At 38.7% G+C, this 22388-nt stretch overlaps 1 protein-coding gene across 1 annotated transcript in view; it reads right to left on the reverse strand.

Moving 5' to 3' along the window:
* Window positions 1–5443: 5443 nt before the first annotated feature.
* MAPK1 (mitogen-activated protein kinase 1) overlaps window positions 5444–22388 on the reverse strand; it is a 36840-nt gene continuing 19895 nt past the window's right edge. Inside the window, exons 4-9 of the mRNA XM_065033076.1 lie at window positions 16719–16835; window positions 14862–14976; window positions 14247–14378; window positions 12059–12168; window positions 11210–11337; window positions 5444–9604 (exon numbers count right to left, since the gene is read on the reverse strand). Coding sequence (XP_064889148.1) covers window positions 11221–11337; window positions 12059–12168; window positions 14247–14378; window positions 14862–14976; window positions 16719–16835 — 591 coding nt within the window. The 3' untranslated portion in view covers window positions 5444–9604; window positions 11210–11220. The remainder of the gene's footprint in view (window positions 9605–11209; window positions 11338–12058; window positions 12169–14246; window positions 14379–14861; window positions 14977–16718; window positions 16836–22388) is intronic.

The raw sequence follows: 22388 nt of genomic DNA on the forward strand, positions 1-22388 counted from the left end.
ACAGCTTCCTAATCAGCTTCCAACCATAAATAATCTTGTGTTCTCTACTTACTATACAAATTTTTAGAGATATCTACATAAAAATGTATTATTGCTCCACTGACAATCAGTTTGACATAAGCGTTGATTTGCTGTCATCTAGCAAATTATGCTGCAAAGTTACTGCCTAGAAATAATTGCTGTCAATGCTGTAGTTGCCTGCAACTTGTTACTAGGACCAGATTGCTGAGGAGGCCAGTCACCGAAAGGTTTCTTGTAAAAGGCACAGACGACGACTTCATAATCACCAAGTGCAAAGCATAGGTCCTTCAGGAAAGTGCAGTTATGCTTTACAGCTAAGGTATGTCACACATTTACAGAGTAGCACCACAAATAACTTGACCATGTGTTTACAGTCATTTTATTTACAAGTTACCACATGACACCTGTAGTGCTACAGTTTTTATAACACCATTAGCAGTAAAGTTAGAGAAGAGGAGGAGGCAGCAGAGAAAAGTGTGCACAGAAAATGCAGAAAAGCTATTTAATTATAACTGGAAGTAGGTATTTTTCTACAGTGAGAAGGAATATACACATTAAGAACAGGAAGTTCTTCAGCATTAACATTTTTTGTACAGCAACACTTCAGTATGATATATACTACACACTAGCAGTCAAATGCAAGTGGTGGGGAGATAACTGTCTTAGTATCCTGCCCTTTTGAGCACCCAGAAAGGAAAAAACCAAACCTTCTCTCTTTTAAGGGAAAGTTATCCAGGGTTGGTTTACTTGCAGAACCAGTAGCACGGAATTGCTACGGCAGAAGCAGGAGGGACAGAACTTAAGCCTAGAGACTTCCCATGTATATTGCCTGTGTGGTCTTATCTGGTCTTAAGCAGTTGGTGAGTAAAACCAGTTGCAGCATTCCACAAGTCTTTTTACAGTGCTGTGATCTAATAAGGCTGTGTATAGCTTAGCAGAATCCCAAAAATCAAGCAGAGGAAAAAAAAAAACCCTTCCGCTCTCTCATAATCCTTGGCTCTAACGATGCTGGTGTTGAGCCTGGGCCTTTCTCAAGAGGAAAAATGTGGAGGAACAATTCCGGAGAAACACTCTAGAGATCTAGATGTATTCTGATGATAAGACTCAGAAAATAAGCTTCATGCAGCATCAGATGCAACCCTTCTCTGCTTCAAAGTACAGCAGCAGCTTCCAGAAAGTATTATTCAGGACTATTCCCCCCACCCCAGACATCTTTAATAGCCTGGAGCAACTGTCAGTGCACATGATCCATGCTAGTGGCAAGCGCTGGAAAGACAATGAAAATAAAAGCTTCACAGTAATAATTATTTCCACTACTAACTAGACACAGGATATATTGCTTTTGGTACAATGCCATTTATTGTCACAAGAAGAAAACCAGTGATTAAGCTGAGCACACATGAATTATGCAGACCTTTGCCATGCTGGAACGACAGCGTATTATTCTTAGAGAAATGTCACCACGTCAGCTGTAAAAACAGCTTAATACAGTACTCCCAAAACACCAAACACACCCTCAAAAACAAGTTTATAAATTAAGTTTAGCTATAAAAGAATGCTTAAGAAATAACCACAGGTGTTTTGTTTTTTTTTTTTCTTCCTTAATGTCTGCCTATTTGCCTGGAGTGCTGTGCTTATGCTGCATGTGAAAGCAAACACAGACATCAACAACATTAATTAAAGTACTTCTGAGCGTGTAAGCTGGCCTGCAAAAGTTTGCATTCCCTCTGCGTCTGTGGCATAGCTAGTCAAATAGCCTGCAGAAGTATATACATGTACAAAAACTAACAAAAAGCTTTTTAAAAACACGGAATGCATTTAAAAGTCTAAAGTTTGAACTCCTGAGTCTATGTCTCAACTACAATATAGAAAGTTTCTACAATATAGAAAGTTTTTAGTCATAATTTCCTTCTAAGTACTAGCTCTTGAAATCAAAGGTAAACTAGAAGAAAGGCTTGACTAAGAAACCTTCCTCTGAATTGTTTGTATTACTTGTGGTATAATCAGTTCAGTGAATCTCAAACCAAAATTCTTAATATTCAGCGTTTTCGCATTTGCACTTTTAAGGCAGAAAAACATCTTCAGAGCAAGCCATTTAGTCTTGGATCTAACAGCAACAACAAACCCCTAAAATGCGCATCTCAAGTCTTTTAGTAATAGCAAATTAAAAAAAAAAAAAACTATGGCATTCCCTTAGAGCTTTGGGGTTTATTTTTTTTGCTAGAAAAGCCTGAATTTTGATATTGTTTTCAGGTGTGCTGAAGCATGCATCATGGCTACAAAGACTAAAATTTTCCATTGTTATTTCTGGGTTGTGTATTCAAGGTCAGCATTAAAATTGTCACAGGTCACATCACAACGCCTTGGTGCCATCTCGGGCGCTGCGGCAACCAACAGCAGGAGCAGAGCTGCCATGCGCTGCCCGTTTCCTCCCAGAGCCAGAGGCTGTGACCAGCGGCCCAGGGCTCAGCTCCACAAGCACAACCGTGACCTTGGCTCAGCTTTGCAGAAGGGAAAAATTAAAAAGCAAACAAAAGTCGACCTGTGAGACTGTAGGTAATTACAGCCATGCAAGATAAAGTCAGACCAAAGAAGTGAAGTCATTGAGTCGGCCATAGGAGACAAAGGGACTTCGGAGAAAAACACCAACATGGGAAGTGTAAAACCCTGAAGAACAGAAGCGTTGCAGGAAGACAGTAACTCAGCACGACCAGAGGTCAGCCCAGCCCAGCCCAGCCCAAGCAGCAGTGGCAGGAGACACAGAGAACTAGTACTTCAGTCAACAGCTAATGCAGTTGAGCATTGCACAAACTCACAGAAAGACAAGATAAATGAAAGTATTTTTTAACTCCTATTTTTAGAAGAGAAAATGCTGCACACTCAACATGCTGTCAACACAGTTCTTGCTCTTTTCTGGGAAATCAGAAATAGAATACTTCAGGGCTCCTTTTTTCAGTCCTCATGTACAAACATAAGCTACCTCTGTACCAAGTAAAATGAAAAGCTAGAAGGATCACACATTTGTTTGCCACACTCATTAATCAGATGGAAATGGAAGGAACTTAAGGTAAAAAGGGCTCTGTCTGTGCATTGAGAGCAAGATGAGGCAACTTCAGGGAAGTAGCAGGAAGCTTTCAGTAATCCACAAGGTATTTAAAAGATTTAGAGTCAAAAAGAGAAAACTTGGGAAGCAGGGACTGTTGGACTTCAGGCAGAAGTTCCCAACAGTAGCAAAGAAACCCAGTGGAATGGGGTTTTATGCCACATCTCAGCCAAATGCACAGTTCCTTTCTGCTCCTTCTGTTTTTATATTGTCTTCTCAGAAACCCACATACAGATACCCGATCACAGGCTGTGCTTCCAAGAGAGAGTCCCAGGTGACTTTCCAACTTCCTTGCTTACCTCTTCAGTAGATTTACAGTTTCACTAACAGGATCAATAATCTGTTGTTTACCATCAAAAAGCTCATGAATCCTACAGAAGAAAGATTTTTTTTTTAACAACTAGGACTTTAGACTCACTTTGAATAGGGAGACAAAGAAAAAAGTCAACAGCAAGTTGTAGTGAAAAAACAAGCTGAGGTCTGGAAAACACCTGGAAGAAAAGTTATCAGCATGAGTAACTTACAAAGGGGAAAGACAGAGGGGTTACAGAACTCTCGCATCAGACTTCACATGAACACCATGTTGAGTGCAACCACATTCTGACAGGGGATGTGAGTGCTGGCAGAGCACCAGGATGTCACATTGCGGACTCACCAAAGCCACCTTCAGAGCCTGAGTTCAAGCCCCAGAACTCTTCTGAATCTAGCTGAAGAGTTCCATGCGTGGTGGAAAGATACATCAGAGCAAGATAACCGTCAACAGGCACAATGCGTATTGATGTGATGAAGTTTCTAAGTCTTCTACACACCTCAAATGTTTTTATTATTTTTGAAACTTGTCAAGTGTTACATATATGCAATTTAGTAGGAAAAAAAAAAAAAAAAACCCAAAACAAAACAAAAATGAAACATACAGAACACAGAACCTGCCATCTTCGGTCTGCAGAGAAATTCCAGGGATCAGTTCTACAAAGCTTGGTGCCACCAGACCTACACTAATCTTTTCAAATAAACATGGACTCAGTAGCTCCTCACAAGCCTTCATGAGTATCTGAGTGCAACCACCTCACCCGGCTCAGCTTCCAGAGCACCCTGGGGGCTCCTGCTGAACCAGGCCAGCCCACACTGGCCACAAGCCCACACCCAGCCCTAGTCTTTGACCCCAACAGTTTGAGTGCCTGTTATACTTAAAGTTCACAAATGGAGAGAATCAGTGTCCAACTGTGGTGAAATATGGGAACTATTAATATTTCACACTAACTGTACTTAAACAAGGGTTACCAGAGTGTTGAGCCAATCAGTAGCTTGTCAAAACCCCCACTGAGACAAGCTGCAGTGGAGTCATACCTTGAAGTAACTTGGGGAAGCAGATGCCATTGCAAACACAGTGCTCTGCTAGAGGGAACAAAGACAGCGAGAGGCAGCTACAGTCAGCTAAGAAGAAAGAACACGCATAAACCTATTTATGGCAAAAATGAAATTCTGTAATACTCTGGAAAAAAAAACCTTACATACTCTGCTGTGAAAGCCAAAGAGGGGATGGAGAGATAAATTTTGACAAGCTAATTCTCAGAATTGTTACAGAACTGTCAGTTATAGCTAAACTCTCTTCAGTTTCAGGTCACATTTTCTGTTTTCATATTGATTAGAGAAGTTTCTAGCTGCCATTATCCAACTACATCTTTTAAGAGTTCAGTTCTTTGGCACAGTCTGATTTTAGGCTACTAAAAAAAAAAATAAAAATCATTAAACGCCCATTACAGTGATGTAAGCTCGCTCGCATTGTTCCCAGAAATCACACATTTAAAACCCTTGGCCTGAGAAAAAACCTTTTTGTAGTAAAATGAAAACATTTGCTCTCTAAGGATTGCTCAAGTAATTATTTTCAAGATTTCATGGGAACGAGGCGATAGCTATAGGAATATCAGTATAAAGAGTGTCAAAAAAGCCTGTGAATCATCAGATACGCTGGGATCTATTTGCATTACTCTGTGCTCAACAGTTCAAAATACTGATGATTTCATAACTTCGTTGCACCAAAGATAAAACACTTCTGCATGTGTATGAAGAAACTTCACCTGGGTTTTTTTGGAAGGTTTCCCTAATTTAATTTCAAGCTGGTATAATCATACAGTGGAACAAGCAAACTTGAATATTTACAAATATGAAATGTAGGCTACTCACCACTGTGGTGTTCAAGCGACAGTAACTTTTTAGATAAGCTAAAGTAATACACATCGTGTAGCTATGGTTTACAGAACAGCAGTTCATTGTAAAGCAAAATTCCAGTCATTCTATATATGCACAGTACTATACTGATTTGGTAATACAGGGACACAATTTAATGATTTTCTTCGCATTTGTTTTTACAAGATTCAGATGCCAAAAACAAAACAGAACATTAAGTTACCTGATTCAAAAAAGAAAACCACGTACGTTTACAACATCAAAAGAATAAGACGAAATATAAACCTTTGCTACTTACAATTGATCTATACAGATTAACCAAATCACAAATCTGTCACAATATAAACGTTTAATTGTTACAATGAATAAGAACATACAGAAAATGAATTTTTTTTTATTTTTTATAAAATCTTCCTTTGCTTTTTTATTTTAAACTTACCATTAACTAAAGTAGCTATGCAGGACCTTGGGGTACATGACTAAGAAGGCACCAACAGTACAAAGCAAAGACAAAGCAGTTTGAGTATTTTAAGAGTGCTCTACACTGGTACAACACAAGAAAAGGCAACAATAGTAAGTAAACCAGCTGCAACCTTTAGAAATTTGTTCTAGATTTACAAAGGTAGTCCAAGCTTTACATTTCCTCCAATGTTTGACTTAGTTTGATCACAGCACACGCTACAAAAACCATTGTAAGCTTCACTTTACTAATGTGCACTTTTCACTAATTTAGTGTCTTGATTTCAATTGTTAACTAAACCATTTTGAACCACAAATGTATTTAAAACTTAGTAAAAGGATTGTTTGGACTTTTTGTTTAAACCACTGCATTTACAAAAATATTTCCCCTAAAATCTGGGATTGCTTGAAGACATAGCTGTACAAATATAAAAGTACTATGCAAGGGACCAAATTCATGAGTACATGGTGTGTATGCATAGACCTATATTTATACCATATCACTGTGCTGTAACAACACAATAAATTTATCAATAACCAAGGACTATATAAACTACACTAACATAAGCAAATATATATTAATAAAGTTTAAATCTATAGTACAGTTGCTCAGCAAACAACTTCGACATGGTATAAATATATTGTAGCATATTACAGTGGGCAGCAACAACAGGTTTTTCTTTTTCTCCTTCTGTGAGGAAAACCACGCTCAGCTCCTCGGGTCTCATTTGGCCACTGCTGAGCAATGTCAGCACTGCAGCCCGACAGCTCCCGGTGCAGCGCTCAGCCCAGCGCGGGTTGGACACTTCAGCCTGGATAGAACGTGCGATATTGATGAGGAAGAGTCTGGTGACAGTCAGGACAGCAGAGTAAGATGCTTGTTTGCCAGAGCATCCGTGAGAAATTTATGTTTGCATATTTTTCTTCAGCTGTAAGGTTGGAATGTTCTTGACAGTGAACTGTTTACATTCCTTATTCTCAAAACACCTTTACCATGAAACATGCATGTTAATTCGATTAGGAGTTGCTGTTCTCCACTCTAAAATATAAAAACTACATAAAGAAAAAAAATCAATGTAAAATTATGAAATAACTGACCTAACACAGTGTTGTTATAGGCACCTTCTTTTAAACTATTTTCAAAATCTGACCAAAAAAATATATCATGCTTCTGCATTTGTCACATCAACAAATTCAACCCAACAATGTTTACTGGATTCGGTAAAGGACTGGTGAATGTGATTACTGATACTGATGGATGCCAATTGGATTCAGCAAGAATAGCTAAGGAAGAAAGCCCCAAAGCACCAGATGTTGGGTAAAGCAAACCCTCGGCTTCTCATTCTGAGGGACACGATGCATGGGTGAGCCTACACCTCTCCAAAAATCCAAAATTAAAGCAAGTATTAAAAAAAAAAAAAAGAAAAAAAAAAAATTGGAAAGAGAAAGATGAAGTAAACTGACAAAAGTTCTTTCTTAATAAATTAAGATGGAGGTGTTGCAAACGTATTTCAGTAACAGTCATGTTTCCAACCATGCCAAAAATTATTCCTGTAATAATGATGATCATACAAGTAGCAGAGATTCTAGAAATATTTCAACTTTTCAAAACTCAGTGAGAAAAGCATTTTGGTAAAGATGTGTAGAAATGTTGAGAAATTTCTACACTAGTATCAACAGTCAAGTGCATATTTCCATAGAAATGTTTTTAGCATAGGTTCCATACCACAATTCAATGGTCACTTGCGCAGTGTCCTGACAATGCTCCTAATATGTTCCCCGCAACAGAGATTTATGTACCACAGGAACTTCCTAATAGAAAATGCCCTTTAATGATGAACCCTTGCTCAATAAAAATTAGTTTTGGCAGACTAACACTTAAAAATATAGGAAAAAGAAAATTTTGAAATGGAATCTTGTAAGCACCCTTATCTATTGAAGTCTAAGTTAATGGCTTTCTAGATTTTGTTGAAGAGCAGACTAAATGGTATGAGGAGCCTGAAGTTATTAACCAGCAAGCGTCCTTATATACTACAGTAGCAATTGAACCTGATTTCCATTCAAACACGTTACCCAAGAGGAAACCAAAAACTAATTCTTAATGTTAATGTGAAGATATAAGATTTAAATTTATTTCCAGGAATTACAAGTGCATTTTGTTCATATTAGCAAGCAGTCTTTATACAATCCATTCTTCACTGCTGCCAAAATAAAATGAGAAAAAGACAGCAGAGATATGAAAAGCTAAAAATAGAACTATTTTTCCTAAGTTATTTGTTGAATAGCATTTCAGTTGAACACAACTCAGAGGTAACAATAGATTATTTTCTTCTCAATCATAGGCATGTGGCACTTAGACAATCATCTTTGCACAGAAAGCTTTAACAGTCATGCGAGGGCACAGTAATTATTTTAAACAAGGCAAATTTCTCACCACAGAGAGCAGTGGGGAAAGAAAAGGAGGCACTGCACTGGAACATAACACCTAGTAAACTCCACATTATACAATTTCAGTAACAAATACTTGAAAAGATCATTAAAAGGTATACAATTTTAAACATTATTTAGTGCTAGCTTTGTTTGGTTGTCCTAACTCAGCATTATCAGAAAAGTTTGATAGTACTTGACAACAGAACAGTACTTCATGTCACGAGCTCATGGAGGCTGGATTACAAATCACCATAGTGTAGGTTGCAAGAAATGAACTTGAGATGCTGACATGCTGTAGGAGCAAAAGTAAAATCAGACTTTCTCATTTAAAGATGCAGTGTTCCTCTCTGCAAGAATTCTGAATGTCAGTGATTAGATTCAAAGGTAAAAACTATCATCCTCATCTGAAGCATTTCATTGGTATGCAGTATGTAGACTGAGTTTATTAACATCGTATTTTGGTTTCTCGCTTGCCACCGCACATGGATGCCTTCCACAGAGAAAAGCATTCGCCATTAGGTCATCGTGCCATTATGTTCTTTGTTAATCTTCCACCACACGGTGAGTAAACATAAGTTGGCGAGCTGCCACTCATTCTCTTTGCACAAATCTTATAAACACCACTACATGGTATGAACTTTGGAAGTACCATGCCTCCAACATGGTTAAACTTTAAATGATCTCTTTTAGAAAAGGCAGGGGAAAAAAGGTACAAATTTTGTCTCTACATGGAAAAAAAAAGTGTTTCTTAGATGAATTCAATTAAGTTGGGTTCCTATGTGGCTCTTACGCTGTATAGAATACCTGTATGTACAGCACAGGACACCCAAACAAGTGCATAAGCAAGATTAACATGAACACAACTTCTGCTGTGATCCATAGCATAATGGTATAAACTCTGCCGGATGCTACCCATTTCTATTTAAAAAGGAAGTGCAAAAGAAAAATCTGGGATGTCACTGACTTAAAGTGCCCTGAATAGTAGCTTTTCTAAAAAAAATGCCAGCGACTTCGGTAAAGTCAGAAAAACATAGTTCATGGTGTAAACTTCTTACAGGTTAATGAATTATCTTCTTGGATATTGATCCAGGAGTGAAAGGAACCACTGCATCTTTCAAACCAGAAAGCAAGCAGTTAAAATACGGCCAGCAGTAGGTGCACTTACAGTACAGTACTGCAACAGGTCAACAATGGGCATTACGCATAGGAGTGTCAATTACAATTCTTCAGCCTTAAAAGATTCATTGAAAGCATGAGAAGCCAAAACTACCAGGAACTGCCCTCCTGAATGGCTCAAAGGAGTTAGTGGATAAGCTGAGAGAGGCCACAAGACATGACCAACAATAAAGAACTGGGAAGAGGAACAGCAACGTTTGAGCATGCCCAGTCCTTTAAGTCCTTGTCCTACAAAAAAGAGCAGAGACACATTTCAGTGAAGAAGGTTTTAACATCCCCTTTTACAACAAGCATACCTTCCTACTTCTATGCTTTATCTATCCTGTGTGCCAATATATGTTAAAAACAGGCGCCAGAGACTGTGAATATTAGTAAATTACATTTTAAATTGAAAATTTAAATCTTCCAAATATTAGGAAGATTAATCAGAACTAATTAATGAAGTACATTATTTGTTTATCTGAATTATCTGTTATTTTCACATTGCTTCTCACTTCCAAAACAACAGCCAAGGAGGAAGTTTGGAATCTCAAGAAATAAACACACTGAGATAGTTTTAAAAGTCCTGGGGTGTGTGTAGGGGGAGCAGAAAGGCACAGAAAGAGACCGTTACTGTCCGGTTTAGGCCACCTCCTGGGGACTGGCCTTCACTGGGATGTCAGCTATGTATGTTTAACCTGTTGTGATGTGGATTTGCTAATAATTCTAACCACAAATGACTAGGACAAAGTATCAGCATATCATTATCAAGCTGAGTACAATAGTTAAATTTCAGCATCACATAAACCATATCAACCCTTCATAGTCACATTTTAAGTAACAGTTTTAGCAAACCAGGAATTTCCGTTAGCACCGGATCACTGATATCTTTATCCCCAATCCCTTTATCCCTTAATCCCTAACACAACCCAGGTAAGTATGCTCTGGGTAAAGAGGCAAGCAGGAGAGATCATGAACTATGACTTACCAATGTCAGCTATTTGCTCTCCCTTCATACTACAGCCTATTAGTAACAGGATTCATCTTACTCCTAAAAATTTAGGTCATTTTCTTCCAGAATGTGTACATGTACAGCTACTGCCTCTTGTACAGAATTAGCTTTAGAAAACACAGACGGGAAATAAACACCACGCGTGTCGTTGTGTCCCAGGTCTAATTCTATTGGCAATGCACAGCTAATGATAAGGGCCAGATGTGTTAACCTTAGATTTACCTTTTAATTATTAAAATGGTTTCAAATGTTAGTTAATAAGCTTAAATAAACAAAATATAGTATTTTGAATGTTCAAGCCAGTGGCCACAGAAGTTACTCTATTTAAGTAAAAACTGTATTTTCAAAAGTTTCTTCAGCAACAGACAGAACTGAGGTCAAACAACTAAGCATAAACTCTCCTTTAACACCTGTGAGCATATCAACAGAAACAAGGTAAGTTCTACATTTCACAGAACCACAGAATGTCAGGGGTTGGAAGGGACCTCGAAAGCTCATGCAGTGCAATCCCCCCATGGAGCAGGAACACCCAGATGAGGTTACACAGGAAGGTGTCCAGGCGGGTTGGAATGTCTGCACAGAAGGAGACTTCACAACCCCCCTGGGCAGCCTGGGCCAGTGTCTGTTATCCTGACTGAGAAGTTCCTTCTCAAATTTAAGTGGAACCTCTTGTGTTCCAGTTTGAACCCATTACCCCTTGTCTTAACACCTGGCTCAATCCTCCTGACACTCACCCTTTATTTATTTATAAACATTAATGAGATCACCCCTCAGTTTTTAGTGGTAACAAAGTTCCAAATTCTTCCTCCTGCCCCCATGGGTTTGTATTGCTGTGACTTTACCTATGCACAATTTAAGATCGATATCCTGGCTGGAATCTAGCAGTTTCCTCAAAAATCAGTTCTTTCAGCTTTTCCTTCGGCAAGTCATCCAACTCCATATCAAACTTGAAGGGCGCTTCAGCTACAGGCTGAATAATACAAAGGAACATTACTTTTTGTTAATATTACTGTTCTGTGGAATTTCATGTAGTCCTTGTATAGGGAGAAAAAAAATCTGAAAATGCACTTCACAAAAATATCTAATACTGTGCAGTCGTCAAGGAAGAACTCATTTTATTTGTCCTTTGTGTGCTTTATATAGCAGCTTATCAAATTTTAAGTCAAACCATAGTAAGTAGATACTCAAATCTAAACCACAAGTTAAAATATTTCTTAAAGGCTCATAACTTCATATCTACCTGAAGAAAAAATACCTGAAACATTTGAATTTCTCCGAATAAGCATACCCATCCCTTAAGAAAAACTAGCTAATTTCCTTTGCCCCTACTTCTGCTCCAAAAGTAACCTGACATCTCAGAATTTGATACTAAACTACACCAAGTCCAGATTGAGGGGTTGTAACTGCGTAATCTGATGGCAAACTCAATTATTCTCCACCTTTATCTCAGACATTATGAAACAAGAACATAGTGAGCCGAGAAGTTCCATTCTCAGCAGAGTACACCTTAGCATCTATTTATTGCGTTGCGTCTCCAAAAGGCTGTAGACCAAGAAATACAAAATTTTGGTAAATTTGTGCAATTATTTCTTCAACTCCATTAGAGCAGCAGAAACACTGTCCTTAAACTAATGAAGAAAATAACCCATTACATCATTTGATCAACACTGACATTTTAACAATGTCTTTACCTCATCACTTGGATCATAATACTGCTCCAGATATGGATGGGCTAAAGCTTGCTCCACTTCAATCCGCTTGTGAGGATTAAAGGTCAACATTTTATCCAACAAATCAAGTGCTAAGAGGAAAAAAAAAAGTGAGCAAGAGTTTAATACACACCCTAATGCACAAAAGCGTTGTAAACACCAATATTACACAGAAAATACACTCTGCCCTAAGTTTTGCACTAATTTCAATTTACAGCTGTAATTCCCCAGCTGTAGTAGCAGCAACAGAAGCAGCTGATTCCTCCTGTAACTTGGGCAGAACCTCCTCGCTCACCGATCTCATCATCTCCTTGGCTACAGCTGCCTCTGGCACCATCTGCTGTAACAGAGGTAAAACCCTTGCAAAGGCTCTTCTAGTGTCAGAATGGATGTCAAGTGAAGAAATGCATAAAACCCCACAGTAGAATCTGGTTTTAGCTACAGTAGAAATGGAAGAGATCAGGATTTTTCTTCACTCAAATAGATGCTTTGGATTTTTGTGCCAAAAATCCAAACCAAGATAGAGCTTTTCTGAGATGAGTAAGTAATCACAAATATGTTCTTATTCTGAAAAGAAAGCTTGGCTGTTTACTGAAAAAAATATCATCCCAAAGTCATTAGGAGTTCCAGATCATCACAATGAACTGTTCCAGCAAAACTGGCTGCCCAGAAGATACTCTCCAGCTAAGATACAAATATGTTCATATTCATGAGATTCAGGCAAAATCTGTCGAAGACAAGTCATAAAGTATCCATAGAGAACTTGAAGATCCAGTAAGACAGAGAGTGAGGTCTGATGAAATTCTGTACAAATGTTACAGGTCAGAGTTACCGCAATTGTTCAGCTACTTCAATTGTAACCCAAGAAAAAGCCCAGAACGATTATAGCAAGAAGCCCAAAGATACCTGCAGTATATCCTGAATTCCATTCCATTTCTCTTCCTCACCACATAATTTATGACACAGAACTTAACTACAGGCTTCTTATTGCTACAAAGTAGCTGTAGCTTTGCATCAGGAGGAGATACATACCCAGCACTGCAGAAGAGACAGGCCCTATCACTGCATCCAATGGCAGCTTGAAAAGCTGCAAACTTGCACAGCAATTAACATCAAATATTTTGATGCGGTTTTCTCAACACTGGAAACTCACATGCTCACTCCATGCTAAAGCGTGTCCCGGACAATGCTTTCACTGAAATGATTGACAAACAGCTTTTTGGAAAACTGCTGTCAAAGCTACTCGAGATGAGAAGGCGTTGCAGAAACCGTGCAAACCGTGCGTTCCCCTGGCAGCTCAGCACAGCAGCGCGGCTACAGCTGCAGCCATCAGAAGCTCACGGTAAAAATTCTCACATTGATAAGCACTATTGTAAAAGCAGAATAAATCACTGCTGTTTCTCCCAATGGTAGGGATAATCAGCTCTACACAGTTCCATCTGCAGAAATCAGCTTTTACAGGGCAGTTCAGTACCTCATCATTTTCACTAAAAGTAAATTATCATATCAGTTTAAAAAAATAAGTGACTTATGGTTGTGTCAGAGCAGGGAAAAGAGCACTGGGCTGTGAACACATCCACCCCTGAACTGCATGAAGCAGAATGTTAAAGGCAAAACAAAGTCATATTTACCCTTTACTAAAGCCTTGTTAAGAAAGGCAGCAATTATTATATTCCTTGTTTGTATAACTTTTGCTCCACTTATCATAACTGAATTTTTTAACCCATTAAACGTTAACCTGTCATACCGCCTAAGGCCCCACACTTGGACTGAAATTATCCTGTTTGATCTGCACAGACTATACTGAGTTTGGCAATAAGCAGCTTTCTCATATCCCATTTTAGAAATGAAGTTTGAGATTTGTTTGATGCCTCTGTCAAAATCCAATGCCTGTGTCCAGTACCTGAGTAGTGGATCGTGCTTTCAAAGATAGTAACAAGAGTTAGGATGTACATTTTACATGTAAATTAAAGACCAAACACCACAACATGTAATCTCAGGAGTAACTAAAAATTGCTTTAAAAAGATAAGCTAGTATGAGGGTTTCACGCTGGTTTCTGATTTTATATTAGATTTACACAGCCGTTTTAGCAGACCTGCATGTTCTACTTCCAATACAGATCATTTCCCTTTCTGAAGATGTGATACAATGTGATAAAGTATAAAATACCTTTGGGGTCAGCGTTTGGAAACAGCCTGTTCCATGGTACCTTATTTTTGTGTGGTAGAGAAAGCAAGTAGTTTCTGGCCTTTAAATTTATTATACAATTCAAATCTTCTTGGGAAGGGGATCCAAGTATACCTAAAAAAAATTACAAACAGTACTGCATTCTATGAAAAGCACATTAAAACAGTTATATCACATTTGCTAAAACTCTAACTTAGAGCTGCTGGGAAGATTTTGGACAAATGCTTTGAGAGTATAGAATATCTTGGAATTTTTTTAGAAACCTTTACTAAAAAGGCTTAAAGTTGTTTTTTTTCTTGTAAAGAAACAGGTGCATTTGAGTTTTCTAATGATCAGTAATCTGGTTAAAAGATAAAATTAAGTGGTACATCTACAGATTTTTAAAATTGGCCTGGACCTAAGAGTACATTTAAGCTTTTTTTTCTTTAAATAAATTGGTAAATATCCTCTAGTTGGCCCCCAAATCAACAATTTGTTGTAGAAATCACTGCAGCAATAGCGACAGGGAACAGATGTTACTCCTGCAGATCCCTACATTATGCGTTGACCAAGAAGAGAAAGACGGCCGTGGAAATGCCCCTTTTCTACAAAGCTCACCGAGGATGTGGTTAAGTTGGTCAAGGTAGTGTTTTCCTGGAAAGATGGGTCTGTTGGAGAGCATCTCTGCCAGAATACAGCCTACTGACCAGATGTCAATAGACTTGGTGTAACCCTGCAAGGAAAACAAAACCACATTCTTGCCAAATGAATTTTTGCATCACTGCAGCAACATGTTACTTCAGTAAATTTTGAAAGTTCACGCACATCTTTATTTTCAGATGAGTCACGCTTGTTCATGCTGTTTGATTTTTCTGTACAGAATGAAATAATTAAGAACTGTATATCGAAACCGCTACTTTGAAGGGGTAACAAGAGCTGAAGTATGCAAGTGACACTTTCTGAGAGGATTCTCTAAGTCTAGCTCAATGTATTACCAACTGCAAAGTTTGAGACTCCCTAATTTTACAGCAAATGTACACTAACAAATTTTGGAAACAAGCTATTCTTCTTAATTCTGTAGCTCCTAACAGCATGCTAAACACACGTGAAAAGTGCCATCCTTCTTCCTAACAGGATCTAAATACCACACCAGCAAGCAGCCTTCAGCATCCAAGGCGTCAAAGGGCAAACCAGCTTGTTATTTAGCTGGTATGTAAAACACAACAGTAAGTAAGTAGTAAAGATGATATGAGAAGGCCAACAATAGTGCATGTGATATATGAAGAATGGAAGCAATGGCCATATTTTCATGTGTCCAGAAAACCTGTGTTAGCCACAAGAAAAGCATTACCAGTGCCTGGGTAAGGCAGGGCCGGTTCAGCTCAGGAGCCCCCGTTCTCGCCCAGCAGGGAGCTACCATCAGCTGCTCCTACAGTAATGCTGAATCCACAGCACCTCAGCGCCGGCTTCTCAGGACCCCATCACTTGACTGTTGTTTTCAAGGCACTGTCATTCTAAAAAATTCACACTACAGGCCAGGAAAATTCTAAGTTGGCCACCTCTTAAGAAACACACACAAATACCTTCCTGTAAAAGCTGCTGATAAATGTAAATGGATATCCAGAAGTAAGGTTAAGTTGCACTGTGTTTATGGCCTCCACATGAGTTTAAAACACAAGAAGCAGGAAAAACAACTTCGATTGGTCAGATAACTATTTTCTAGAAGCACATTTGACACACTGTTGCCACAACAAATAAAACACAACCACCAGTGAAGCCATAATCCTACAGAAAGAGTCTCTGAGGAATTTAAAAACAGACACAGATGTCGCATAGGTATTTTGCAAGTAAGTGTAAGGCTGTAGAAACTAATGCAAAGGCTGTGAAAGATATCCATTGCTCACACCATACAAGGACCAGATACACCTTAAAACAGACACAGAAGAATGTAAGAATAATTCCAAGTGTAAAAAGCCCAAATCAAACAAAACCAGAACAAAAACACAAAGCGATTATTTCATTAACACTATGGGAATGCAATTAAGATTGGCACATAATGATCACATGCCTTCAGAATTAGATTCATTCTCATTATACATTCTAAACCTAAATCAAGATGTCAAGATAATATTAAGGCAACATTTGCAAGCCTTGACGAAGACAGTAGTAAAACGCTCTCATTGTCAGTACTTCTGTCCTGTTCTGTGGAGGAGCATTTGATGTAAAGACGTCTCGTGACTGGCAAAGAACTTGACACATGGCAACTCACACACGATTACTCAGCTGTAGCAGCCAATAATTGTATCTGGAATCTCAAAGTTATTGCAAGCCAGTAGCTACACTGCAAATCCTTTGCTGCATTTTCTCAAGGCTCTGCATGAGTGAGCCTAAAACCACGGGGAGGTGGAAGCAAACCTGCTACTCACGGGTGAATGACCAGCAAAAGAAGCACCAGAGCAGCGCTGTGGTTCTCACCTTAGAATTCAGCATGATTTCAGGAGCCCTGTACCAACGCGTGGCCACGTATTCTGTCAAGAATCCTGTGTGATCATGATCTGGATCTGCAACACGAGCCAGTCCAAAGTCACAAATCTGGTTTTAAAGACATTTAAAAAAAGGGCATGTTAGACATTAGACATACAGTTTCCAATACTACAACATTACTAATTCACTGCTCCTCAACACATGATGTAACACCTACAAATGGGGGGATGGTAACCTCTATTTATAGAAAGAAATTATTGTGCAAACCTTAAGAAACATGTTTTGGACATAAACACAAAGAATATCGGATTAGACCATGCAGGGGCCAGGAAAAATAAGCTGTTTGGGAGAAAGAGTTGTTCCTGGTGCACAACTGATGTTGCACTTAACACCTTCTCTGCCAGATAAGTGGCAAAATATATTGCTCCAACCTGTTATTGGGAACTCACCAGAAAATAAAAAGAGATTAAGATTTCCAGAAAACAAAATTACCAACACATTTGTAGCGAAGTTCAATACCCTTTTTTACAAAAGCTACCATCATAAATGTATCTCTGCAGGAGATCCCATCCAATCATGAGATAATGGTAGAGTGGAGAGATTATAGGTGCTGAATAAAGCATGAGTTCAAAAAAAACAAAACCGAAAACAAACCAACCAGCAACAACAACAACAAACCCAAATGCCATGCAAGAAAATATTTTTCAGCCTTGTATCAGGAAAATAGTTTTATCTAACCGTGGAAAGAAAAATAAACTCTGATCTAGACTAGTGAGTTCCTTATTCTGGAAAGGAGGCTACAGGGCTTTCAGAGCTATTTAGTGCCCCCTCTCCAAAGAGAAACTAATGCTCAAAATGTGAAGAAAGAGAGTGTTCCAGAGAACAGCAGCTGTTCCTTTCTTACCTTCCAGAAGGTACATGGCAGGAGACACATTCACACGCTTTTGCTACCACTAAGCAAATACCAGTTTATGATAATGATCAACTTCCACTCAAAGTGTATTTGCATGAAAGAATATGTACTGTCAGAAAAACAAGGCATCAAATGTAGGAGTAGCAAACAGGAGGTTCCGCTGATACATACATCTTATAATAGTTTACTCTTTGATAGTTGTGTACACTGATTATATTAAAAATGCGAAGTAATAATATATTGCAGTCAATCAAAACGGTAATGGATAATCCTGCCAAAGATGCAGAAGCCTCACAGTGCCTTGCCAACCTACTCCTTTATTTTCCTGGAAGGACATGCCTGTGAAACAATTGATAGATCAGTTCAGAGTGATTCAACCCACTAAAAGCTGCATCTGAAAGAGAAGATTCAGCAGCTGACTGTTAAATAGAGGGACTGAAGAAAAGGCTGTTATGAAATTCATAAGCCAAGCTGCATGAGATGACTCCTCTGATTTTAGCTACATATTAACAAAAAATCAAAAAACCACCAAACACAACACACCAAAACACAAACAGCAAAAACCCACAACCTAAATCCTTAGAAAACAAAACCAGAAAGAACCCTTTTAAGCACGTCAAGGTTCTCCCTGGCTATAGACACAGAACAGCTGCCTTGTGTGCAATTGGCAGCTTACATAAAGAGAATCAGTGCAAATAATCAGAAGAGACTCCTGTGAAGACAGAGGCAAAGAAACTGCAGAGGAAAGCTTCATGCACTTCAGAAAATAGTTACGCAGGCAGACAAAACTGTTGCAACCTCTTCCTCCTCACCTCAGAAAAAAGCTAGATAAGGCTATAGGCAAGGGACTTGTGCAGAATTATACTATTACACATAAGCAAAGTGCTACGATTTGTTATTACTAAGAAAAAATACAGACACTCACTCCCACAGTGAGGTCCACAGTGAGGAGAAAGAACCGAATTAAAGAAGGTGCCTGTGAATCTTTCAGTTCAAGTAGAAAAACGCACATGGAATGGAAAGGAAGATTAATGACCAAGAGAGCTCATTAAAATGACAAAAAGCCCCTGCTGACTAGAGCAGAAACAGGTTAAGCAGAAAAGAAGAAACACCATTAGTGAGAAAGACATCAAGGCCGAAGCTGCAAGAAAGGGGCTTCTGGCCGCTGGCAGCCCTCTCAGCAGCTGCAGCGCTGCCCAGGAGCACCAGCAGGACAAGGGAGGAGCTGGAGAGGTCACAGTTCTGCCTCAGGTCCTGGGTGCGAGGGACAAAGCACAGAGCCTGACCGTACCCTGCTGAGGGCAGACACTGCTTGTCCTGCGGCAACAGAGCACGTTTAACAAAACAGCCACCCTGTTCAGGGAAAACCAATAAATCCAAGTCCACTATGCCTGTTCAAAAAATAATTGATAGCAGTCAAAGCATGAGAAGAAGGTAGGCTTCTCAATCAGAACTGAAACAGACAAAGAATCTGCGAAAGCAACATAATGACAGGCAACATGTTCTTGGCATTTTGACATAACAGAGAATAAAAATCTGCATAATGAAAGACCCAGGTATGTCAGTCAGTGCTTCATGCCTTGGAGAGACAGAATAGATGCTAGTAAGAGAGAAGGAATTACTTCCCACTATATAAGTAAATAAATAAAATGCCGGCATCTTATTTATACATTTAGCTTCCTCTTCTCAAAAACAATGTTCTTGTAATCAGCATCAGGTATGCTTTTATTTTTTTAAGCAGATATATCTTAAAAATGGATGAAGCTACCAAGCAGGTGGGAACACTTATGAGGACCCCATACATACTACCATTTACTAAGCAAATTACTTGCCACCCAACAGTGCAACTAATACACTGAAATATTTGAAGTTGTATCATTAAGTAGTCTGTGCATGTATATATGTGTATAAAAGGAAAAGGAGAGGCTTCCATTAAGTGTAGTTGTTAATGATAAGATGCTAGTTGAAACAGCTGCATCTCTAAAGTAATTGGTAAAATCCTTAAACAAACAACTTGCAGTTTTTCCTCAAAAAAATGCCTCTCTCATCACCTTCCTTTCAAGCCTATCAAGGTATTCATATCTAACAATTCTTGCATGTTTAATACTTGGAAGTATTCACTATGTAGATAGAAAATCACAACTTATTGATACAGTATATTAATGTTTTAGACAAATCAAAGAAATAGATTCTCAGCTAGAGTGGTACACTGAAAACATTGCAATATACTAGTTGAGAATCTGTTTAAAATAACTTTGACCTCATTTTCTGAAATATTAATGCCACTAGCCTAGGAAAATTACACAGTCATGATAGATAGTTTATGTAACTTATTCCATTTACAAAACTGCAAAACGGGCCCAATTGTTGTATGAAAGCATGTGAAAATATTTCTAAAAATGTTAGATACTATTTTAGAGTATATTCCAGCCTGTGGTATGTACATTAATCTCATTCACAGGCAAGATGCCAGACTGCAAAAGAGAAGACCAGGATTTTTATTACCCAGGACTCTCACAGGACAGAGATCCCAAGGTAGTAGTTTTCATGGATTCTCAAATCTAATCTTTCACTGAAAATATGTAACAAAAGACAGTAGTTAAGTCAAAATTATGTACTTTCACAAGTTTTCATTCACCATGTGGTAAATCACATTTAAGGTGTCATTTAAGTCCATAGCACAGCCTAAGGAAACTAACAGCTTTAGGTTCTGCGCTTCTGCCCTGAGCCTTCAGCTGCTTCGGACAAGCTACAGGGTTCACAGACAAATTGTGTCAATAGAGACTCCTACATTTCCTTCCTGGAAATGGAGTCTGTGATCCAGGAGTCAAGATCATGTTCAAGGGAGAAGAAAGAAAGAACTCTTGTTATAACCTGTAGGACTCTGAGCTCCAGAAAAGATGGACAGCTCTCTCGTAACGCCATTAAAGAAAGAAGCCAGCAGCATTACCACTGAAGATGAACATAAAATCACACTTTTGGAAGAAAGTAAGTGGTTCATTTTCACAGTATGCTGTGGTTTGAGTTTATGTACAATAACCAAATTAGTAAGCATGCACACATACATAGCTGACACACAGACTTGCAGAACGGCCCTAGAAGAAACGAGTTAGTACAAGTTCAGCATTCATCAAGCCCTAACATGTACTAGTTTTCTCTCCAATTCTGCTGTTTAAACTTTAGATGCGGTGTTAATACAAAACCAGAGTTCCCTTTAGGTTATGAAAAAGCATATGCTCTGTCATACAGACGACCGCATTCTGCACCAGGCAGCACATATTGCAGCCACGTGCCATTTTTATAACCTTACAGAGAAACAGGAACAATACTCACTAAGGCCATATAGTATTATTTTGCCGTACAGCAAGCTTACCATCTTTTTCATTACTGTCTTACTTGTATTAAAGCATTGCCTTTTATTGTATTATTGCCTTTAAATGCACATAACACAGAGCTACACTCAAACTGTTCTGTTCTGCTGTCACACAGTCATTGTAGATTTTACTCCACTTCTTTCACGAAGGGGTTAATGCCTTGAAGGGATTTGATGTCATAACAGCTGCTGAAATCCCATAGCAGGAGTCAGAGATGACAGTCCAGCAGCACCATGCACTAGGAAACGCTGACAAGTGGCAGTGAGAATGTAAAGCAAACTGACCATGTAGCCAGTTTTCAGAATGGACCAGCGTATGAACAGCAAAGACTTTTCTTGGAATTGTGACAAACTTGAACAGGCAGCAACTGGTTTACATTTTGAGGAGTGTATTTTTTTTTTTAAATGAGAATGCTAGAGCTACTATGAAAAACAAAGTGTAATTAAGTGCAACACAGTGTGCAACAAACACAGTTGTACCACATCGGATCAGAGTAACCTCCGTAATCTCCCTCTATCAGAGACCAACAGCAAATACACAACATAACGTGTCAAAGGGAACGTAACAGTGCTGCTCTGCCAGTCTCATCCTCCATGGATTGGCCACCATGGGACTGTAAAACCAGAGGCAGCTTTCAACAGCTTTTTCTTCTATTAATTTGGTTGGTGTTTCAAGTCACATTATCTGTAATATCTACAGTGCTCCATGGTACCAAATTCCACCGTTTAAGAATTCTACAAGTTAACTACTATGTCCTTTCACTCTGAGCATTTTCTTCCCCCCACCTCGGCCTTTTTGGCAGGTAAAGACACTGAACAACTGTTCTCTATTCACCCTCCCTTTGCCACTAACAATTTTACCAAATTCTACTGTGTTCTTTCTCTCCCTCAAGCAGTATTTTCCAGCAGAGATCCAGGCTATACAGTTCTTCCTGATACAGAGGGAAGTACTTTGAAGCCCTGGTCTCCTCATTTTAAAAGGATATCATAGGGAGAAGTGTGATAATTACGATCACACAGAACTGAAAACTCCAAAACAACAGAAAGCTGTAGAATGGCATGTTTTCTGTTTTATTCTCTATTTCTGTTCTGATTTGTTTCACACGTGGTTTGCTTTACTGAACGCTACTAAGCATTGAGCTGACATTTTCCAAGATGCATAACAGCTCTAAGATCATCCTTGTGTAGTATCAGCTTAGTACAGAGCCCAGCGCTGGAAATGTAAATTAGGAATGTGCTCACTCTCCAAGTAATTGCTGCACATTTAATCAGCACTGAATTTCATGTGCCATTTTAGTTGCCCACTAATATGAAGTCCTTTTCCAACACTGAACAATTAACATTTTAAACACAGAGAAACCAAGACCTGAAATTT

The sequence above is a fragment of the Columba livia genome, chromosome 17 (genome assembly GCF_036013475.1).
Source record: "Columba livia isolate bColLiv1 breed racing homer chromosome 17, bColLiv1.pat.W.v2, whole genome shotgun sequence".
NCBI lineage: Eukaryota > Metazoa > Chordata > Aves > Columbiformes > Columbidae > Columba > Columba livia.